Consider the following 24,546-nt stretch of genomic DNA (forward strand, 5'->3'; position numbering starts at 1 on the left):
AAGATTTATGTTATACAACGTTTGACATGTTTGAACAAACCTAAATAAAAAGAAAATGCATTTTATTGAAAGAGGAGTCCCGCGGCCGACGGAAGTTTTGGAGCAGCCTTCAGAACGCGCTAACAAGAACAAGCTATTGGGACGTAAAGGATTAACTTTTTTGAACGAAAATACATTTGTTGTGGATCTGGGATTCCTGGAAGTGCTTTCTGATGAAGATAATCAAAGGTAAGGGATTATTGACAATAGTATACAAGAGTAGATTTGATATGCGATTGTTCCGAGATGGCGCTGACCTGTAACGGTAGCCTATTTTTCTGAGTATCGCAAAGTGTGATTACCCAGTAAAGTTATTTTTAAATCTGGCATTACAGGTGCTTTCAAGAGGTATTCATCTATAAATCTTAGAATGACAATATTACATTTTAAAAATGTTTTCGAATAGTAATTTAGTAAATTGTAGCGCTGTTTCACCGGATGCATTTGAGGGAAAATAGTTAGTCAACGTCACGCGCCGATGTAAAATGCTGTTTTTATATATAAATATGAACTTTATCGAACAAAAGAATGCATGTATTGTGTAACATGATGTCCTAGGAGTGTCATCTGATGAAGATTGTCAAAGGTTAGTGCTGCATTTAGCTGTTTTTTGGTTATTTGTGATGCATGTGGTTGGTCGGAAAATGGCTATGTGGCTACTTTTACGATATACTCCTCTAACATAATCTAATGTTTTGCTTTTGCTGTAAAGCCTTTTTGATATCGGACAACGTGGTTCGATTCAGGAGAGGTGTATCTATAAAACGATATAACATAGTCCTATATTAAAAAAAAATATTTAAAAAAATTGTTATGCTAATGGCGATAGGATTTTTCGCTGGATGTCGAGCCCGACCAGGGGTTAAGGGGGTGATAAGTTTTAGAAAAAAACGACTCTTGGGTCTTGACTTGTGTTACATTTGCAATAAGAAAATCCACGGTGGAGCGCGCTCGCCATCTATAGGATTTTTGGGGTGTGACATTTGCCATATGAAATTTGCAATATGATTTGGATGAATATGGACCAAATTGGGTGGTATTGTCCATTGGGTGTATGATTCGTACAGTGCCAATATGTTCCCATTCATTTTTGTCCATTTGGAGGGGGTGTTCCCTTACTGAGCGGTATGATGGCTGCATGGTCCCATGGTGTTTATACTTGCGTACCATTGTTTATACAGATGAACGTGGTACCTTCAGGCATTTGGAAATTGCTCCCAAGGATGAACCAGACTTGTGGAGGTCTACAATTTTTTTCTGAGATCTTGGCTGATTTCTTTTGATTTTCCCATGATGTCAAGCAAAGAGGCACTGAGTTTGAAGGTAGGCCTTGAAATACATCCACAGGTACACCTCCAATTGACTCAAATTATGTCAATTAGTCTATCAGAAGCTTCTAAAGCCATGACATCATTTTCTGGAATTTTCCATGCAGTTTAAAGGCACAGTCAACTTAGTGTATGTAAACTTCTGACCCACTGGAATTGTGATACAGTAAATTATACGTGAAATAATCCGTCTGTAAACAATTGTTGGAAAAATTACTCATGTCATGCACAAAGTTGATGTCCTAACCGACTTGCCAAAACTATAGTTTGTTAACAAGAAATTTGTGGAGTGGTTGAAAAACTAGTTTTAATGACTCCAACCTAAGTGTATGTAAACTTCCGACTTCAACTGTATATGTACATATTTACCTAACCTTGTACTCCGTACTGGTATCCTGTTCATATAGTCAAGTTATCACTACTCATTGCCATGTTATACATTTCCTATTTATCTATGTTTTCTCTTTGTGTTGTTGGGAACGGCCGTAAGCAAGCATTTCACTGTTAGTCTGCACTAGTTGTTTACCAAGCATGTGACAAATAACATTTGATTTGATCTGTATAGCAAACAAGGCATTTTACTTTGACTTCGGCAGTGCATGGCCGGACGAACCAAGTCTCAGGCTCTGGGAAGGAACATTTTAAAAGTCCACCTCTTGGCATGGAGAGAGAATTCTGCAGGTTTCAAGCTAATTTCCTGCAATTCCTCACGCCTCTGTTTCAGTAAAAAGCTGAGGGACGGGCCTGGAGAAATTTAACCAATCTCAAATTCATAGACAGAGCTATGGATGCAAGGACTTACCATCCATGATATCAAAATGATAGTTTAAACCATGTTTTGAGGCTATACACTGTTTACATTTATATTGTTTACAAACATTGGAGTAAAACAAGCTTACATTTTAGGTTCTGATGGGGTACTACAGTTGAACTAAGCTCCTGAGCATTTATAAGTTAGATTCTTCAACAATCACTGGAAACATGTTTGTATGTATTAACTAAGGATTCTAGCTTTAACTTTAACAAATTATAATAATTTCTGGGGAATACAAGAAGTGTTATGTAGAAAAATGTATAATTGGTGGAGCACTGTGGATATCAATATCCATACATTTTAGATTTAAAATATTACATTGTATTGTATTTTATTACACCAACAACGCTTATTCAACGGATTGCATGGCCTAAATTCATTTAATCTGTTGTTGTTAGAAATATTCATGAAAAATAAATAACAATATATGTTTTAAAGACTTGCTTTACCTGGGGGCATACCTGACCTGCAGTACCTCCGCAGACCCCCACTTTGAGAACCCCTGCTTTACACCAATTACTGTTAGTTCTGAGGAGTAAGTCTTTAACTTTAGCTTTACCGACATCTAGTGGCTAAATGTTTAATTTGACTTGTGCAGTATTTGAATGAAAATAATACCAGAAGGCTAAAACATGATTGGTGATAAAATAGTGTCTGAATTTAAACGGGTCCTAGAAGCAGTAAGAGGTAGGAGTATATTCTTCGCGGCTACCAAAAGCCTGCCACGTATACCCTTAAAAAAAGATTACAGTATAACTGCTGCAAATACTGCGTCCAAAATACGTTTTTTTTACTGCAGTAATTTAGCAGTCTATTCGGCAATTACTGCGTCCAACATTCCAGTCAACTGCAGTTACTGCAATCTTTTCGGTACCCTCATGTGCTGACATGGCTACGCTTGTTGTTATAGTTTCGACGGGTGTGTGCAGTGCTGTAAACTGATTGGTGGTAGTGCTTGTGCTCCCTATCACTCAGAAGTTATGTAGCGAGCTAAGGTGACAACAATGCCTGCCATAGACGTTTTTCCAGTTGCTTCGAATGTTCAAAATCATAGGGTAAGAACACTTAAAGCCTTTCAAAGCGCGTAATTCTGGCTAGCCACAGCAGTCAACTAGCTAGTTGTTTAGCTTTCTAGCACATTCACTAATTTGTTTGTAAACATTTAACAAGCCAGCTACCTCACGTGTTATTTTCAAACTGTCAACACAGAGTAGTTTGGAAGCACCAATATATTCCAAGTCTAAAAACCACTTGAGGTTAAATACATCCGATTTCATTGTTCAGACACAAGTCACATGGCCAGCAATCAGATTTGTATCTGACATCAAACCACTTGAAATACCCGATTCCATGTGCCGTTCAAACTGTAGGGAAAGGAACAGATTCTAATCGGATATGCAGATAAATAGGATTTGAATCACTTCAAACTACCAATGTAAACACGGTTTTACTAATCCCAATCCAACTAATTTAATTCCACCTGTCATTTGCGAGTTATTCTAGGACTGTGCGCTGTATTACTGGTCTGCTGGCGTTTAGCGACAACTGAGCATGGTGTGACCAACCACAAACCTTGTTACTCTGTTCCAGTCGTTCTTTGGCCAATGAATTTGCTTCTTTTAGGGAGGTCACACACGGTGGCGGTAATGTTATGGAGTTTTTCCCTTCAAGTCTATCAGGTTGAAAAACATAGGCCTCATAGTAATTGGCAACTAAGAAGCTGGAGTGTTGGGCCAAACATTCAGATAACGACCAACATCCATTTTAGTTTTACTTGTTCTCATGCAAAACTATTAGTAAGATGGTGGTTCTCAAAATCCGAGACCAGGTAAGTGATCCGTCTTGTCAAAACGAAGGTAGCTAACGTTAGCTAGTAAGCTAGTGAAATTGCTAGCACGTTCTCAACAGCAGAATGTGCAGGCAGGGCCACACTGATGCAATGGTGGATAACTAACTAGCTAAATGATGGGATTTGCGAGATGTAACGTTTAACTAAACTCTATAAGTGCGTACTCAAGGTCATAGGTTTTGGTGTAAATCAGTAAACACGCTTATCTAACGTTGGCTAATTAGCGTACTGTTACCCATGTAGCTAGCTTAGCTATATGGTAGCTAGCTATGCCTATGGTAAACTAGCTGGAAACGCAATTTACGAGCTAGCCAGCTAAACTGGATCTGCGTGAAGCTAGACACAATAGTGGAATTTGCTGTTCGCCTTCAAAATAAATGTCCCCCATTGAAAGTGATGCAAATGTATACAAATAATTGAATCATGCCATATTTGGATAATGCTAAATAAGGTCGGAATGTTATATAAGTTCAACAAAATTACAATTTGAGCAAAGTAAAAATATGTTAATTGTACTGTGGATGTATTCGAGTTTAGAATTGCATTGGGGGCATACCTACTGTATATGTACTGTACAGCCTAATGTATGGATGTTGCACCCATGAAATAGGTTATCAGTCTACTCGGTGACACTCACAGAACAAGTATTAGTGTCTTAACCCTTATTGTGGGATTAAAAAACGGTGCAAATGAGCCACAATCTTTCTGCCTATGTTACGTATTGGACATGCATATTGACTGTACAGCCTAAGCTAGAGATAAGCATCGTTGCACTTATTGCGGGGCTTTGAACCTGGCGTGAAAGGAGCCAAATGTAATTAGAATGTATAAAGTATTCCTGTTTCAGACCAGAAGAAGTTATGCAAAATACGGTCATACGTCTTGTTGTCTCCAAGATGGCCTGCCATACAACCATCGTGAGTAGAGGTCGACCGATTATGATTTTTCAATGCCGGTGCCGATTTATAGGAGGACCAAAAAAATCCGGTACCGATTAAATGGCCGATTTTAAATAAACTAAAAAAAGACAAATAAATACTAAAATTATAATAAAAATGTAAAATAATATATATACTGCTAAAAAAAATAAAGGGAACACTAAAATAACACATCCTAGATCTGAATGAATGAAACTCTTATTAAATACTTTTTTCTTTACATAGTTGAATGTGCTGACAACAAAATCACACAAAAATAATCAATGGAAATCCAATTTATCAACCCATGGAGGTCTGGATTTGGAGTCACTCAAAATTAAAGTGGAACACCACACTACAGGCTGATCCAACTTTGATGTAATGTCCTTAAAACAAGTCAAAATGAGGCTCAGTAGTGTGTGTGGCCTCCACGTGCCTCTATGACCTCCCTACAAAGCCTGGGCATGCTCCTGATGAGGTGGCAGATGGTCTCCTGAGGGATCTCCTCCCAGACCTGGACTAAAGCATCCGCCAACTCCTGGACAGTCTGTGGTGCAACGTGGTGTTGGTGGATGGAGCGAGACATGATGTCCCAGATGTGCTCAATTGGATTCAGGTCTGGGGAACGGGCGGGCCAGTCCATAGCATCAATGCCTTCCTCGTGCAGGAACTGCTGACACACACCAGTGGCGAATTTGCCAATCTTGGTGTTCTCTGGCAAATGCCAAACGTCCTGCACGGTGTTTGGCTGTAAGCACAACCCCCACCTGTGGACGTCGGGCCCTCATACCACCCTCATGGAGTCTGGTTCTGACCGTTTGCGCAGACACATGCACATTTGTGGCCTGCTGGAGGTCATTTTGCAGGGCTCTGGCAGTGCTCCTCTTGCTTCTCCTTGCACAAAGGCGGAGGTAGCGGTCCTGCTGCTGGGTTGTTGCCCTCCTACGGCCTCCTCCACGCCTCCTGATGTACTGGCCTGTCTCCTGGTAGCGCCTCCATGCTCTGGACACTACGCTGACAGACACAGCAAACCTTCTTGCCACAGCTCACATTGATGTTCCATCCTGGATGAGCTGCACTACCTGAGCCACTTGTGTGGGTTGTAGACTCCGTCTCATGCTACCACTAGAGTGAAAGCACCGCCAGCATTCAAAAGTGACCAAAACATCAGCCAGGAAGCATAGGAACTGAGAAGTGGTCTGTGGTTCCCACCTGCAGAACCACTCCTTTATTGGGGGTGTCTTGCTAATTGCCTATAATTTCCACCTGTTGTCTATTCCATTTGCACAACAGCATGTGAAATTTATTGTCAATCAGTGTTGCTTCCTAAGTGGACAGTTTGATTTCACAGAAGTGTGATTTGACTTGGAGTTACATTGTGTTGTTTAAGTGTTCCCTTTATTTTTTTGAGCAGTGTGTGTGTGTGTGTGTGTGTGTGTGTGTGTGTGTGTGTGTGTGTGTATATCAGAATATTGTATATATATATATCTTTCGTTTTATTTTTAAGTATATGTATTTGTAATGACAATTACAACAATACTGAATATACACTTTTATTTTAACTTAATATAATTCATAAAATCATTTTAGTCTCAAATAAATGAAACATGTTCAATTTGGTTTAAATAATGCAAAAACAAAGTGTTGGAGAAGAAAGTAAAAGTGCAATATGTGCCATGTAAGAAAGCTAACGTTTAAGTTCCTTGCTCAGAACATGGGAACATATGAAAGCTGGTGCTTCCTTTTAACATGAGTCTTCAATATTCCCAGTTAAAAAGTTTTAGGTTGTAGTTATTATAGGAATTATAGGACTATTTCTTTCTATACCACTTGTATTTCATATACCTTTGACTATTGGATGTTCTTATAGGCACTATAGTATTGCCAGCCTAATCTCGGGAGTTGATAGGCTTGAAGTCATTGTTAGGGTTGAACTGGCTATTTGTATGCATAACTTATATAATATACCGGGGAAGCTATGCTACAATATTAAGTATATAAACTACGAGTAAATCAACTGTTGAAGACAAGAAGAACTACAAACGGCAACAGGAAGTGCGTCACGACACTGGGATCAGCCTGCACGCCGACGAAAGGAGGAGCAAGTTTAAACCACGCTCCTCCTCCCTCTGACAGGCCAGCATTGAGCGGGAACTATCTCTGTCAGTATAAAAGAGAGAACAATAGAATGTGACGTCCTCTTCTCTGTTTTGCCCTGCGAGGTAAAACAGCGAGACCGTATATATACGAACCACACATACACCACGCACGTGTTTGCATTAATTAAAGTACAGCTAAATCAAAGTCACTATGTGCTGACTATTTTGTTCTGTTACCAGAAACGAACTGTCGCAACATTAACATCATAAACAGCGCTGTGCATCAAACGTTGCTAAGAGCTGCTGGCAAATGCAGGAAAGGGCTGTTTGAATGAATGCTTACGAGCCTGCTGCTGCCTACCACTGCTCAGTCAGACTGCTCTATCAAATCATAGACGTAATTATAATATAAAAAACACACAGAAATACGGGCCTTAGGTCATTAATATGGTCAAATCCAGAAACAATCATTTTGAAAACAAAACGTTTATTCTTTCAGTGAAATATGGAACCGTTCTGTATTTTATAGAAGGGGTGGCATCCCTAAGTCTAAATGTTGCTGTTACATTGCACGACCTTCAATGTTATGTCATAATTATGTAAAATTCTGGCAAAGTAATTATTACCTGTCTTTGTTAGGAAGAAATGGTCTTCACACAGTTTGCAACGAGCCAGGCGGACCAAACTGCTGCATATACCCAGACTCTGCTTGCACTGAACCCAAGAGAAGTGACACAATTTCCCTAGTTAATATTGCCTGCTAACATGAATTTCTTTTAACTAAATATGCAGGTTTAAAAATATATACTTGTGTATTGATTTTAAGAAAAGCATTTTTGTTATGGTTCGAACATTGGTGTATTGACTGCGTTTTTGTTAAACCATCATCCTTTTGGCGAAGTTGAAGTAGGCTGTGATTCGATGATAAATTAACAGGCACCTCATTGATTATATGCAACGCAGGACAAGCTAGTTAAACTAGTAATATCATCAACCATGTGTAGTTAACTAGTGATTATGTTAAGATAAGGTTAATGCAAGCTAGCAACTTACCTTGGCTCCTTGCAGCCACCAGGTCCTTTTGATGTTGCACTCGGGTAAAAGGTGGTCAGCCTGCCACGCAGTCTCCTCGTGGATTGGAATGTAATCGGCCATAATCGGCGTCCAAAAATGCCCATTTACCGATTTGTTATATGAACTTGAAATCGGTCGACCTCTAATCGTGAGCCAACATTAGTATCTCTTGTCGAAGCGTAAGTGGAACGACAATTTGAGATACACTGGACCAATGGTCTTGCCCAGAAGTGGCACGAGAACGTCAATTCCTCATTAGAAAACCATCTCTGTCAAATTAACCCGGACCAACTTCATCGAACTCTGCCTCTGGGCGCATCTCAGCAAAAAGAGGGGAGAAGGGAAACATCTTTTTTCTGTTCTGAAATCAGCTGTTTCCTAGACATTGAAGTGTCATCTGTAGGGACCCTCTCTTCCTTCAGCTGACCTTTGGGTTTTTTAAAGGAGAGGTCAACTCAGGAGGTTTACTGAAGTCAGAATCACCCATAAATGTCTCGGACAGATCAACCATGGTAGTAGGATGGCTGAAATCCTTAACACTAGACTTGCTCCCGGCGACTTTCTTAGACATAGCACGTGTAACGGCACACGCTCGGGTACTTTTGATAACCAATCAGGTTCCTCAACTCTGCGTTCCTTACAAATGACAGGATTTGGCACGACCTACCCTCCAGCCAAATCGTTTTCCAAAATTAATGAGACCCCCTTCACTGGTAGGCTAGGCCTCACTACAAGACAACAGAACCTGAAATAAGATCAGACTCGAGTTCCACATTATACAAAGGAACTTCCAAGCAACCCATCTCCACGCCTTGTACTAACACACTGTAACCAGTTGCTGAAGTGTCAAAGGCAAAACACCCTACTGGGCTGCCCCAGTATCTTCACCGGCTGCTCTGCAGAGGTTCTGCAGAGACACGAACCTGTCTGAAACAAAGGGTTCATACACATCTGATCCAAAATCTTGTTTAGGAGATACACCAGTCCCAACCAGAGACCTCATGGGCTGGAGTGCTCCCACAAGAAGAAACTGCTTTTTCTGTCTAATTTTTCTGTTTCAACTTAGGACACATTCTCTGTGTTCTTTCTCACAGCAGTAATGACAAACTGGCGGATATGGAAAAACCAGTTTTCTGCCGATCTTTATCTTTGGGCACTGTAGAAAAAGACTGAAATCTTGCAGTAGGAGGTGACATCTCTGGATTGCTTTTTTGTGTAGGAATAACTACTTGGTTCTTTGTTTGAAGGGTAATTTCACTCCTTGACAAGTCACTAGAGACTCAAAGCACGAGGGTAGAACACATTTCAAACTTTGCTTGTGCTCATGAATGTAGGTAGCAACCCTTTCGAGAAGGCACATCTTTAACTGCTTGAAAGGCGGCCCAAGTCAGCTGTTCCGACCAAGATCAAACTGTGCTGAGGGTGCAGGATGGCCTGACTGGATTCGGAGTGCTTCCAGATCTCTCTCTTAATCGAATGGCATGCTCACTCACGTTCCCTTTCCTTGTGCTAGTCTGGCTGCATGCCCATCCCGTCTCTCCCGGTGCTCTATCTCCAATCTCTGCTCTTCAAGCTCTAATTGTTGTTGCTCCAACTTCACCTTTAGTTCTAACTCCCTTAGTTACACGTGTATGGGATGTACTCTACCACCCGCAGAGCCCCCTCCCCCATCAGCCTCTCTCCCCCCAGAAGGATCTCCTCCGACACCGAAGCAGTACTCATCAACACCTCGACCACTGCTCTTGGATCGCCAGATGCCACAATGCTTTGAAATGACGAGGAGATTAGTCTTCGTACATTTATCTAGCATCTCCCATGTAGGGTTTTCCACAAATGCTTCCAACTTAAAGTACATGGATTTTTTATTTTATTAGCCTGTGTGTTTATGCAACTTTCCAAATGATTCCCCCAATTTTATAACCCTATCAAGACAACTGGAGCACTGGGCCAGCAGCTCTTAAATAGCACTTGAGCCAGCACAAGTCAAACACCTTCCCACTAACGAGATGGAAACCAGCACAGGTGTAACATGTACTGATGTCACCTCGTTATTCAATCGGTGCACCCTACGTGCTAAGGAGATGCACGTGCTAAAGTCCAACCTCAAAACAAATGGATAAACCAAAGCCTGTAACAGTGTTCAGTACGTTTAATAGGCTGAATGCTTCATTTGGCTAATTTTGCACTGGTGTTGAGTCCCACAATAAGAGCTAAGACGCTAATATTTGTGTAAACTCTGCATAGTTGTGTTATGTGAGTGTCACCAATTAGGCTGATACCAAATTTCATGGGTGCAACATCCATAGGTTAGGCTGTACAGTGCGTATACGTATGCACCCAATGCAATTCTGAAGTCTAATACATCCAGAGTGAGATTAACAGATTCGTGTCAAGTTAACATAGTCTTTTGTTACATTTCTATAACATTCAGACCTTGTTTAGCATTATTTAGTGAAAATATGGCATAATTCAACTATTTCTGTTTGAATCACTTTCAATGGGAGACTTTTATTTTGAAGGCAAACTGCAAATTCCCCTATTGTGGCTAATCCCTATTATGGCTAGCTTCACACAGGTCTAAGCTGGTAGGTTAGCTACCTAGCTTAACCACGATTAATAAAGCGTTAAGGGTCATGCCAGAGTTCCAGTTTAGTTATCGAATATTAGCTATCCCAGGCAATGTATTATAGCTAGCGTTAGATAGTAATAGCTACCAGCTAAATAATATCCGATTGCCACTATTGTTGAAGGTCCCTAGCTAGCTCTCCTAACTGCCCACAGTACTGCTGTGACGACACTCTTCACCATCACTTTTCAACAACTATTGAACTGAAGCCAAGGAATGCAAGCATGTTGAGCTGGGTAGTGGAGCTGGTATTCAATGTCACTGTGTATGGTGTATTGTTTCACCTACCTCAACATCACTACACAAATAGGCCTTTTTGGAACAATGTTTCCTTACATTGTGTTACTTGCGACTATGGTTCGTTATCAGGAAATGGCTGGCTATAGGCCTTAGGGATTCGATCATACAAGGCCCACATTCCCTACTGCACTTTCTCCGAAATTGTTGTTACACTTAGCCCAATTTTGTATCCTGAATTCACAGCAGCATTTTGCCTATTAAATCAGACTGATACCAGCTTTCTGGTATACATTCTGAAATAAAGCACTGGAAAAACTTGGAAAGTTCCCTTACAAGCTAGAATGTTGAATAAAATTACATTTTAACCTACTATACTTTTTGTGGTTGGTCCTGAGACAAAATATCCCCAGGAATGTATTATTTACCTGACATTTTAGAGCGCCAGTACTGCCATTGAGATTTACATCACCTGGCCCAAGTTTGCTTAGTATGGATGCATTGCATGCATGTACTTCTGTCTTGTGGCAGCAGGTAGCCTAGTGGTTAGATCACTGGTTCAAATCCCTGAGCCAACTAGGTAAAATTAAATCTGCTGATGTGCCCTTGAGCAGGGCACTTTGCCCTAATTGCTCTGGGTAAAGGCGTCCGCTAAATGACGTAAATGTTGTACACATGCCTTAGGTGATGAGCATACAAATTGTGACGGCCACACAGAGACCTGCGATTGGTAGTCGGTTTAATAATACTTTTCCTCTGGATATTGTCTAAAAAAAGCAGAAGGACAAAATCAGAGGACAACAGGCCGAGTAAGTTCAAATGAAGTTTATTCAATATTCTGACTTGTAAAGGGACTGTTCGGTAGTCTTTGATTCCAGAAGGTCGAGACGAGAGTGGCCACTCCACACTCTGACATGTTGAGGTGAAGCAGCCTTTGGTTAACTGGTACTTGCACCTGAAAAGATCCAGACAAGGCTCTCCAGTCTACCTCTCCTATATCAGTGTATGCCCTGGGCCTGCCCCTATCCAGCCTCATCTCATTTATAGATCTAGGCCTAATTCATGCAAGATCATTTTCCTGAGCTGTTGCTCTACACATCTCGATATTCTCTCATTGAGATGGTATAATATATGGTATGTTTTAAATGAATGTGAAAAGTAGTGTCACTCTGTGCTGTAGTTCATCCATTGCTGTTGATAATACAAGGCCTTACAATAAGGCCTTACATAGACTAGATGATCACGGTGTTTTGAATAGAAGACCATGGTCACTAAAATATTGGCATGTCATTTTTTCCATTGATGGGTTATTGAATAGTTTTATAAAGGGGTCATGGTGGAGGGGTGGTAAAAGTGGATGTGTGATTTATTGACAGTTGGAGAATGAATAATGAAAGGCTCTACTGTGCCACACTTGTACTTATCATAGCCTGAATAGCTTGCTCTTATCATTACTGGACTGTCTTTATCACACCGGCAGTATATGCTGCATGAATGCTAGTAGCTAGGCTTTGTGTTTGCACATGGGTCCTGCGTGCTAGTCTTTGTGCTTTCAAGAGTGCCAGAGTCTGTCTCAGAGGTGTGTGTGTGTGTGTGTGTACACGCGCTATACTTGCGACATATATGTATGCGCGTGTATCCCCTCATTGTGTTTGTCATGAATGATCATGTGACCAGACTCCAATGAGAGAGGCTCAGGAGTTGCCAAAGAGCTGTCTCCATGGTGACGGTATTAACTAGACTGGATTGTAGGAGGTGGTGGTGCACTGCAGGGTCGGTTGTGCTGCTGAAGAGGCTTAGAAAACCTATTACACTGGATCAGGGCTAGTTGTCCCGTTGCCTTTCTCTGCGAAGGGCGACGGACATCTTTTTAAACAAAACATTTCTTGTAGCACAAGTGCTTACTTGTTACACTGTTTGTATCCAGTGGGTCTTCTAACCTCAATTGTAGCCTGCATTTTTAATAGCAGAATGAGGGGGAGTGCCTGAAGCAAATGATATTCAAGGCTTGTTTTCAATAGACATCAGGAAATGCCCTGCTAGTACAGCCTCCTGTTTAGGGCTGTGAATGGCCATATTTTCTTCTAACGCTCTCTAGTATCACATGGTTGACATTGAATTAGTGTATTCTGTAGTATTGTTTTGAGAGGTCTTTACAATTCTCTCTCTACGGCGATATATTAACATGTTGATAAAGGCCCAAGCTATAGGACAACAGAATCATGTACCAGGACTTGGCTCTGTGATCTTGCTCATTCGGAAGCCTAGAAATGCATCCTATTTTATTTATTTTTTAAATGATGATGGTGAGTCATATTGAGGTTATGATGGATCTGCTAACCTGTAGGCAACATCAATCTGCTAAAGGATTGCCATAGGCAAACTAAATACAACCATGCCCAACCAGATTAGTGCTGCAGTGTCGTAGTTCATAGTCCTCCTGGCAGGGTTCTATGTCATTAGAAACAAGACGTCTCCTTTGGCCCAGTTTGTGGGAGTGCATCATCTCAGATTTCATAGAGCTCTAGGAATCAGTGTGTGACATCACATGCTATGTGACTGGTCTCATCCCATGGTTGCTTTGAAGCCGCGAGGCAGTTTTGCATAAAGTGAACAAGTTAATGAATAATGATCTAGTCCAGCCTTTTTAAAGTATGACATGTTAATGGTGGGTTGTGACATGTCAGGGTAAAAACTATTTCAACTTTTTTTTGGGGGGCGGGGGGGCTCAGTCGGGGTCTCAACTTACTGTTTAGTGTTTGAATAGTAGAATACTTAAGGTGCAAATTCTAAATGTGGTTGTGCATCAGCAGTTTTCTCTTATGTCAGTCATTTACAGTCACTCAATTAGCCCATGTCCGCTACCATTCTTTTAGTCTTGCCAACGTATCTATCTAAACTTGTAGTATTCATGGCCGAATCACGACCGGGCATGCAGGGCATGTGCCCAGGGGCCCTGACCTCCAGGGGGCCCCCATTGATTTTGTTAGTCACTCTCATTCAGATATCATACTAACATGGCATAAGTCATTCAAAATGTGTAGAACTGCAGGAAATTAACTTTAAAACAAACTTTTTTTATTCTCTGCAGTCAAGAGGGGGTGCACTCTAACCCAACCAAATCTTGCTTGGGGGCCCCAAAATGGACACGCTTGGATCCTAGGTTGGGTCCTTCGGTCTCATTTGGGTCCCAGACTGAAAAAGCTTTAAGAACCCCTGATCTAGTCAGTTGAAAACGTTTTTGTGTGAAAACAGAGAGTGTTATTGTCATGATGTGATTGGTACGTAGCCCCATCACTAGCCAGTAGCCACCACCAACATGGACAAGTCAAACAATTACCAGATTTAGAAACGTGATCCTACAGTGTTTTCTGACGTGTAGGAATGAATGAAACTGACGGGTGTTTTGTCTCAGATCTGATTTGAAACATCGCAGACTAAGCTAAGACGAAGACCAACAGTCAGAACAGAAGTGCATTGGAATGAGAGGGATGTAAATCTGAAGGCTGTAGGTCTGCTCTACTCTATTTTATCCCTCGTATGTCAGTTCCTCAATCATTGTAAGTATGTCTTGACAGGGGAGAATGGATGGAGCAGTCCATCAGTGTGTAGGTGGGTTCGGTCCCAAATGGCACCCTATTCCCTATACAGTGCACTACTTTTGACCAGGACCCCGTAGGGTTCTGGTCAAAAGTAGTACACTGTAGGGAATAGGGTGCCATTTGGGATGCTATCTGTCTCAGAAGGCTGTGCAGGGTAGAGCTTGAGGGCTGCTGTGCTGATGGAGGAGGAGGAAGTGCATTAGCTAATTAGCTGGGCCACTAGAACACATCAGATGTCCTGAGTGGTTTACTCATCATTTAGGCCCTGTCTCCTCATCATTTAGGCCCTGTCTCCTCATCATTTAGGCCCTGTCTCCTCATCATTTAGGCCCTGTCTCCTCATCATTTAGGCCCTGTCTCCTCATCATTTAGGCCCTGTCTCCTCATCATTTAGGCCCTGTCTCCTCCTTTCGTCAAGAAAAAAACAAGAGCCCCAAACAGGCTGGATCCATTACAATGGTACTTCCAACTTTATGGTATAGTAATGAATGGTACTTTATGGTATACTGATTTAATGGAGGTAAAGGATGTGGATGTGAGGTATGGACCCCAGGAACAGGAATTCATGGTGTCAGCTAATGGGGATCTGAATAAAGATGGAAGGTCCTGAACGTACACGCAGGCTGGAGCACAAAGCTAGTGGTCTGTCCTACCTATTCAGAATACACTAGAAAACAATGGTGATCCTACTGGTCATAACCTTTCTATTAATAAACAACAATATCATCGGTTACCGTCCAAGCCTTTGTCTTAGCAACCGTCCCCCAGAGAGGTAGGAAGTGCTTGTCAGTATTATCCAAGCGAAACTTAATGGAAAGTAAACAACAGTCTGAGTAGGCTAATTTCACCCAGTGAGCTGTCTGTTTACTTGTTGGCAGCGGTGATGAAGTCATGGAAGAGTTAAAGGGTTTGTGGCAGCCAGGGAATGTTCCTTCTGGCTCTTTCATGGGCAATCAGGCCCTCAGAGCCTCTGCGTCCCAAATGGCACTACTTTTGTAGTGCACTGGTCAAAAGTAGTGTATGTACACTACTACATCCCCTGCCCTCAGAGAGTGCTCCCTATCCTCCAGGTCAGTCTGTACCCCCTCCCTCCCTCCAGGTCAGTCTGTACCCCCTCCCTCCAGGTCAGTCTGTACCCCCTCCCTCCAGGTCAGTCTGTACCCCCTCCCTCCAGGTCAGTCTGTACCCCCTCCAGGTTTGCGATGGAAAAACAAAACAGCCCCAATGGTCACCAGCAGACACACGGCTCTGTGTTATGTTACACTGTATTGCAGATTGAGTGACGCTGCTGGCTTGAATACCGCCCTGGAGGTCAATGGGATATTATATTATCAGAGAGTTTACCATAATGGATGAGCTGTACAATATCTGACAGCATGTTGATGCGTCAATCAATTCCCCCTCAGCCTTGGGCCTTTGTGATTTAGAGAGGAGCCCAGACACAAATTTACATATAAAACATATAGTAGATTTATAGGATTTCTGTGTGCCCAGCAGCATGTATAGAAATGTCCTATTTCAGTAAAGACTGTTTTTCACATTGTGTAATGTAGCGCTTTGGGGCTGTTTGTTGAATAGCCATTGCTTTCTCTGTAAGGGAAGTGAGGACAGGAAACCAGGACTGTATGTGATTAGTCACCCTGTAAAAAATAGTAAGTCTTCTTCCTCTGCTTCTTCACCCAGTTGTGATGGGAAGCAGGGTCCTGGGTGGGAGGGGCATGTGTAAGACATTCAACAGAGCACCTCATCTCTACAGGAATGGCATGTTCTACTGAGTAAAAAAATAAGGATAAATGCTGCTTTAAGAATAGGACTTTAGCCTTCTATCCAAAGTGTAGAGACTGGGACGGGGGGTTGTTAATGGTTGACTATAAATGAAGTCACATTGCCTGGCTTCATTTGTGAATCAACGGCGGAGCTGCCACCCTTTTAGTGTGTGTGTGACCTTCTGGAAGTTGCTGCTCTCATCTCTGATGTTTTATAGAAGGAATTTTTGTTGGACACTGGGACATGTGTGTTTTGTGAGTGAATGAGTCGTGTGTGTGTGTGTATTGTGGTTGTTGAGGAGAAGGATGAGAGCTCTTTTTCTCTCTATCACAGTGAGGTATTGGGCCAAAGGACTTCAGGTTAGCTGCCTTTGCACAGCAACAATGAGGCTGTATAGGCTCCATGTCTCACTATAGAGTTGAGATTTTAACCTACTTGGTTTTTATTCTTGGATTATTCCTTGGTGTTGGTTTTAGCTAAGCTGAGTGAATAGTAACAGGTCTTTGAGAGGCACTGACTGTTCAAATCAATGAATGACACTGTCCCCCTGTCTCTCTCTGTCCCCCTGTCTCTCTCTGTCCCCCTGTCTCCCCCTCTCTCTCTGTCTCTCTCTGTCCCCCTGTCTCTCTCTCTCTCTTCCAGCCTGGCCTACTGAAAGCCATCTTCAATGTGGACCCAGATGAAGTGCGCTCCCTCATATTTCAGAAAGAGGATGTGAATGTTCAGGTAATCATCCCAGCTGTTTCCTACCATTATTCCCACCCTCCTGTCTGTCCTCTGGATAGGAACACACCATTTCTTTCACATTTTATAACTTAAGTCATTTGTTGCCAAAATCTAGGTAAGCAAAATTCTGGTAACTTAAATGCCCAGGTTTTCCCAGAAATCCCGATATGAAGACTTCCTGAATCAGAATGGAATAAGCAGGAATTCCGGAACCCTCTGTCTAACCAGGATTTCTGGAAAAACCTGTGAATGTTGGGAAGGTTACTGGAATTTTGCAACCCTACTGAATATTTTAGCCTGATCAGAACGGATACCTCCTTCCATCAGCCGTATGCACCTTGTTCAGTATCAGTCACTTTACAGTACTGTAGTTCATGATCTGGTTCTACTTAGTTTATGACATTCCTCCTCGTTCTTATAGGCTGGAGCAGACTTTGTTTGTCTCAAAATAAGACCGGTTTAAAATAGTTTTAGCCTGTTAAAGCAGGGTTTCCCAAACTCGATCTAGGGGCCCCCCTTGGGTGCACATGTTGTTTTTTGCCCAAGCACTACGCAGCTGATTCAAATAACCAACTCAGCATCAAGCTTTGATTATTTGAATCAGGACTGAGTTTGGGAAACCCTGTGTTCAAGTATGTACACTACCGTTGAAAAGTTTGGGGTCACTTAGAAATGTCCTTGTTATGTTTCACTGTATTGGATCCCTCCAATATATTGGTATCACTTCGCGGCGGAGGGATACATCCGAGGTGATGATTTACAGATTTACTCCCGTGTACGCCTGTGTCACGGCTGGGGTCCGCCCCTATATATAGATCCCATGGCCGCGATACACATTCTCTCATTGTCTCGGCGGACGTCCGTATGGTTTGATGTACAAACTTTCTGAAGTTCGCTTGGTAAGTCACTGGTAAGTGTAATATCTTGCGTGGAAGTATACTCACTGGCTGTTTGCAGCCTGGAGCAGCTGGCCACATTGCCAGCCCCTCTAAAGTGCTCCACTCGCTGTGCGTGGTTGATCTGTATCTTCCGCCCGTGGTTTGTCGTGCTTGTGTTTCGTTAGCGTTACACTACAACTTTTACTTACACAACTTGCTGACTGGCTTGTTCTGTGTGTGTTGTGAATTGCTTTAACATGCCTTTCTCTGCTAATTACCCTACAGGGTTTTTTTCTTGTTCTTTCCCCTGCGGAATGTAAGAGTATCGTGGTGGGCTTCTTTGGGATAGGGGATGTTATTTTGACGTCCGGATGAAAAGCATGCCCAAAGTAAATTGCTTGCTACTCAGGCACAGAAGCTAGGATATGCATATAATTGGTAGATTTGGATAGAAAACACTCTAAAGTTTCTAAAACTGTTAAAATAATGTCTGAGTATAACAGAACTGAAATGACAGGCGAAACCCCGAGGACAAACCATCCCCCCCAAAAAAAAAAAAAACACTACCACTGATTTCAATAACTGGCCCTTTTATAATAGGGTGAAATCGTGCCCGATTGCAGTTCCTAGGGCTTCCGCTAATGTCACCAGTCTTTAGAAAGAGTTTCAGGCTGGTTTTTGGAAAAATGTAGGTGGCTCCCATTTTGGCTGTAGTGTTTCCAAGCGTGTGATTGAGAGCGCCGCCTTTGGTATTTTTCTCCGGTAAAGACAATAACGATTCTCCGTCTTAAATTTGATAGTTTATTTGTGTATTAGGGTACCTATTGTTTGATTATAAACGTTGATTGGCTTTTTTGGGTAAGTTTATTGGTAACGTTTGGGATTCATTTTGTATGCATTTTGAAGGAGGGAAACCGAGTGGATTATTGACTGAAGCGCGCCAGCTAAACTGAGTTTTTATGGATATAAAGAAGGACTTTATCGAACAAAAGGACCATTTGTAATGTAACTGGGACCTTTTGGAGTGCCAACAGAAGATCTTCAAAGGTAAGGCATATATTATATAGCTATTTCTGACTTTCGTGTCGCAACTCCCTGGTTAAAAATGATTTGTTATGCATGCTGGGCGCTGTCCTCAGATAATCGCATGGTTTGCTTTTGCCGTAAAGCCTTTTTGAAATCTGACGCGGCGACTGGATTAACAACAAGTTAAGCTTTATTTTGATGTATTGTACTTGTGATTTCATGAAAGTTTTTAACTTGTTATGGATAGGGGGCAGTATTTTCACGGCCGGATAAAAAACGTACCCGATTTAATCTGGTTATTACTCCTGCCCAGAAACTAGAATATGCATATAATTATTAGCTTTGGATAGAAAACACCCTAAAGTTTCTAAAACTGTTTGAATGGTGTCTGTGAGTATAACAGAACTCAAATAGCAGGCCAAAACCTGAGAAGATTCTGTACAGGAAGTACCCTGTCTGACCATTTCTTGGCCTTCTTTGCCATCTCTATCCAAAACAAAGGATATCTGCTGTAACGTGACACTTTCTAATGCTCCCATAGGCTCTCAGAAGGCGCCAGAACGTTGAATGATGACTCTGCTGTCTCTGGCTGAAAAACAGTAGCGCATGCACGAGACGACTCCATGTTTACATTTTCAGTCTTTGAACGAAAACAACGACTCCCGGTCGGAATATTATCGCTTATTTACGAGAGAAATCGCATAAAAATTTATTTTAAACAGCGTTTGACATGCTTCAAAGTACGGTAATGGAATATTTAGAATTTTTTTGTCACGATACACACCGGGCGCGTCACCCTCTGTTACCCTTCAGATAGTGTCTTGAACGCACAACAAAACGCCGCTATTTGGATATAACTATGGATTATTTGGAACCAAAACAACATTGGGTGATGAAGTAGAAGTCCTGGGAGTGCATTCTGACGAAGAACAGCAAAGGTAATCCAATTTTTCTTATAGTAAATCTGAGTTTGGTGAGTGCCAAACTTGGTGGGTGTCAAAATAGCTAGCCATGATGGCCGGGCTATCTACTCAGAATATTGCAAAATGTGCTTTTACCGAAAAGCTATTTTAAAATGGGACACCGCGATTGCATAAAGGAGTTCGGTATCTATAATTCTTAAAATAATTATGTTTTTTGTGAACGTTTATCGTGAGTAATTTAGTAAATTCACCGGAAGTGTTCGGTGGGAATGCTAGTTCTGAACGTCACATGCTAATGTAAAAAGCTGTTTTTTGATATAAATATGAACTTGATTGAACAAAACATGCATGTATTGTATAACATAATGTCCTAGGAGTGTCATCTGATGAAGATCATCAAAGGTTAGTGCTGCATTTAGCTGTGGTTTTGTTTTTTGTGACATTATATGCTAGCTTGAAAAATGGGTGTCTGATTATTTCTGGCTGGGTACTCTCCTGACATAATCTAATGTTTTGCTTTCGTTGTAAAGCCTTTTTGAAATCGGACAGTGTGGTTTGATAAAGGAGAGTCTTGTCTTTAAAATGGTGTAAAATAGTCATATGTTTGAAAAATGGAAGTTTTGGGATTTTCGAGGAGTTTGTATTTCGCGCCACGCCCATCATTGGATATTGGAGCAGGTGTTCCGCTAGCGGAACGTCTAGATGTAAGAGGTTAATATTTATAGTAATTTAATTTGAATTTGGCGCTCCGCAATTTCACCGGAAGGTGTCGAAATGGGACGCTAGCGTCCGACTAATTCGCAAGAAGTGAACAGAGTTACTCCATATGGTGCTGTTTTGTTTTCTGCTTGGATATTAAACTGGCTAGGTAATATTGCAGTTGGCGTAAAAAACAAAACAACCCATAAATAAAATCCATTACCTGGTTGCAGTTTTTTTGTCTGGCTGTTTTTCCCACATGGGTCTTCCCTGTTTTTTGTAGAGGTACTGGGTAATTTATCCCTCACCGGGTTCCTATTCCTCGAAGCGGGTCACGATATAAGCTCTCCCAGGGCGTTGGACCCCTACTCCGTGGCCTTGCTGGCTTGGCTGAGCTTATGGCTTCCCTTTGTGACAGGTGTGATGGTGACATCCCCTCTGGAGATCTGCATATCTCGTGTATGCACTGCCGGGTTCGAGCCACACGGAGAGGGCGGTGGAGTGCCCTACTGGATGCCTGTTTTGTGTGGTGTTCTCTGAGCGCCTGGCGTGATTGGAGGCCATGCTCGAGTGGGTCGGCCAGGCTCAGGCTGGGGACGAACTCCCTCCCTCAGGAGTGGTGCGCCAGCGAGCTGTTAGTCCCTCTACTGAGTCCAGTAGTGTGGCCGGAGCCACTGCAGGCAGAGCTCTTCTGCTGCCAGTCCTGGACGGGGGCAGGAGTCGGACCGCTGAGACCACCTTGAATGGAGGGCGCATGCCCTGCGTCAGGAGGTTGATAGCTTCGATGGCGACAACATTTTTTCCCTGTTGGCCAGGGATGGGCTGTTCCTGGGGGACGATGCTGGCACTGTTCACCGCCGTGAGCGGGGCTACCAGGCTGATGGGCCATCAGAAGCCGGCAGTGGGGCTTCATCGCCTCGAGGCTACGAGGGGCCTACTCACTCGGGTAGCTTCTGCACTGGACATCAAACTAGTGGACAGTGATGACTCTCCATTTGTCCCCATCTCTGCTGAGTTCCGCGAGGCCTTGCAGGAGAGCTGGGCCTCTGCCAGGGGGTGCTTCCGACTCACAACAGAGACTGGACCATGGAGTTATGTTGCGGGTGCAGAGTCACTCGGCCTCCAGGAGTACCCGACCATGGACACCATGATCGCTGCCATGGTCCTCCCGGACCGGGAGATTATAGGGCAGAACCCGCGACTGAAGCCGGGACCCCCCAGAGTCTTTAATGCGGACTTGAAAGCCACATGGGTCCCTCTGCTCTCTTGGCCGCCTTACCAACGGCCTACCTGCAGACTCTGTTGCCCCGTGCTGCAGGGGGGCACAGAGGAGCTCCTCTGGGACGCAATGGAGGTGTCTTGCCTGCTTTCCCTGCTCCAGAGGGATGTGGCCTGCTCCAATGGACGGGCCATGGTGCAGGTGATTACCTCCCGGCACCATCTCTGGCTGGCCCAATCCCGTCTGCCAGCTGCTCTCCAGAACACATTTGCTACTCTCCCCATCACCCCAGGGCTGACGTTTGGCCCAGGGGTTAATGACATTCTGGAGCAGACCGATGAAGTTCGTAGGGACCGGGAGACCCTGAGACTGTTAATGCCGCTGCCTCAGGCCCAAGGCAGATGGACCGTCGCCACCCACCTGCACCTGAACGACGGTGGGGTCCCTCTCCTGCCACATCGCCTCGTGCTGAGGAACGACAGTGGGGAGGGGCACAGCGTGCGGTGGAGCAACAACCTGTCAACCTTTCACAGCCATAGGGACGTGCCTGGGGGACCCAGGCACTCGGGTCGCCAGAGGAGAGGCGGGACCTGGCAGGATCCCTGACACACCCTTCCCTGGCCTCTGCCTCTTCCACTGGTCTCAAAGGGAAAAGTCGGAGGAGTGTGTGGAGTCCCCATAGGTGTTGTCCAAAATGCTCGAGGAGTACCTACTACAATTCCGGTGCCGGCCCCCATCCTTCATGTCACCCCCCCCCACAAAAAAAACCCTGTGGCTGGAGATCAGCTCATTCCTGGACAAAGGTGTCATCTGCAGGATCAAGACAGAACGGCTAGGTGGGTTCTACTCCACTTATTTTGTGGTCCCAAAAAGAAATGGAGGGTTTCAACCAATTCTGGACCTCTGCAACCTCAATGGGTACTTGAAGGTACTGAGTTTCCACATGCTGTCCCCGGCCCATATGTTGCCGGCTGTGTCCAGGGACCAGTGGTTTTTCACTTCGATGTTCCTGTTCACCCAGCTCATTGGCAGTACCTCCGATTCGCTTTCGAAGGGAGGGCTTACGAATTCGTTGTTCTTCCTTTTGGCCTCTCCTTGGCACCCCATACTTTCACAAAGTGCATGGACGCTGTCCTGGCACCTCTCACGTCCCGAGGGATGTTAATCCTCCATTACCTGGACGATTGACTTATTTGTGCCCCGACCAGGACCCAGGTCCTGTCAGACAGACGTGCTCCTGACCCATATCGGCGGCCTGGGCATTACTATAAATGACGAGTCATCTGACACCCACCCAGAGGGTGGCCTTCGTTGGTCATGAGAGCACGCCTGCCCACCAGAAGGGTTCAGGCAATCTTATCTTGCCTCGACCACTTTCGGCAGGGGTGGGTGGATAACCTGCCAACGCCGGCCTCGTTGTTGATTCCGCTGGGCCTGCTCCATCGTCGGCCTCTTCAACAGTGGTTCAACTCCCACCGGCTGCACCCAGATCGTCACCGCCAGCTGCGGGTGACCACACAGTGCCTCGGGGCATTGTTGAGGTGGTGCTGTCACTCCTTTCTCTCAGGTGGGGTGGAGATGCTGATGTGCCACCGGGAGCTGGTCAGCACAGATGCCTCCCAGATCGGCTGGGGGGGGTGTGACCAAGGGCAGGTCGGCAGCGGCTGTTGGCTACCCCCTTGGAGCAGCTGGCACATCAATACACTAGAGCTCTGAGCTATACTGCTGGACCTGCAGTCTTTCCTTCCACATCTGAAGGGAAGACATGTCCTGGTGAGAATTGACAACACCAGTGGTGGCTTAAATCAACCATCAGGGTGGACTGAGGTCCCACCGCCTCCATATTATGGCACGGGAGCTCCTTCTGTGGGCTCAGGGATGTCTAGCATCTCTACGCGCAGCGCACGTACCTGGCATCCTGAATGTGGCAGGAGATATATGCTCTCAAGGGAGGGCCCGCCATCTTGGGACTGGAGCCTAAATCCCCAGGTGGTGGGTGCAGCACCTGTGGGACAAGTTCGGGAGGGTGCAGGTGGACCTGTTTGCCTCCCTGGATAATGCGCACTGCCTCTGTGGTACTCCATGTCGGTCCCACCAGAGCCTCTGGGCTTGGATGCTCTGGCTCATGATTGGCCAGGACTGGAGCTTTACACATTTCCCCCCTTTCCCCTCTGATCCAGGCTGTGCTGGACAGGACCAGGATGGCAAAGCATCGTCTGCTTTTGGCGGCCCCATACTGGCCCGGATGATCCTGCTTCAGCCTTCTCCTGTCCGTGTTTTCTGGGACACCTTGGCAACTTCCCCTGGCCTGCTGTCTCAGGCCAGGGGAACTCTGTGGTATCCGAGGCCGCACCGCCTCAGTCTGTGGGCTTGGCCACTGAACGGCACCAATGGTCACTGTTAGGATTACAGGAGGGTGTAATGAACACCATGGAGAGCGCAACGGCACCGGCTACAACCTCGGAATACCAGTTGTGCTGGCGGTTGTTCTGCTCTTCGTGCACTGGTATTGAGGTGGTGCCCGAGTCATGCGGGGTGCAGTATGTCCTCCAATACCTGCAGTCTCGCTTGGATGAGGGCTTAGCAGCATCTACACTGAGAGGGTATTTGTCTGCTATATCTGCCTGCCATGTGGGGTGGATGGACAGGCCAGTGGGGCGACATCCCTTGGTCTCCAGGTTTATGAAGGGGGTTTGTCGCCTACGTCCGACTAGGACCTGCTC

At 44.2% G+C, this 24,546-nt stretch overlaps 1 protein-coding gene across 4 annotated transcripts in view; it reads left to right on the forward strand.

Annotated features, from left to right (window-relative positions):
• The first annotated feature begins 3,088 nt into the window (after nucleotides 1–3,088).
• Nucleotides 3,089–24,546, forward strand: part of LOC106595628 (serine/threonine-protein phosphatase 6 regulatory ankyrin repeat subunit A) — a 44,124-nt gene continuing 22,666 nt past the window's right edge. Inside the window, exons 1-2 of one of the 4 annotated variants that reach the window (XM_045719172.2) lie at nucleotides 3,089–3,236; nucleotides 16,995–17,078. In XM_045719172.2, coding sequence (XP_045575128.1) covers nucleotides 3,186–3,236; nucleotides 16,995–17,078 — 135 coding nt within the window. In that variant the 5' untranslated portion in view covers nucleotides 3,089–3,185. Of the gene's footprint in view, nucleotides 3,237–3,765; nucleotides 4,010–16,488; nucleotides 16,712–16,994; nucleotides 17,079–24,546 lie in introns of those variants that run through there. The other 3 variants (XM_045719173.2, XM_045719170.2, XM_045719171.2) reach the window with 3 other exon arrangements.

The sequence above is a fragment of the Salmo salar genome, chromosome 05 (assembly GCF_965601325.2).
Source record: "Salmo salar chromosome 05, fSalSal1, whole genome shotgun sequence".
Lineage (NCBI taxonomy): Eukaryota > Metazoa > Chordata > Actinopteri > Salmoniformes > Salmonidae > Salmo > Salmo salar.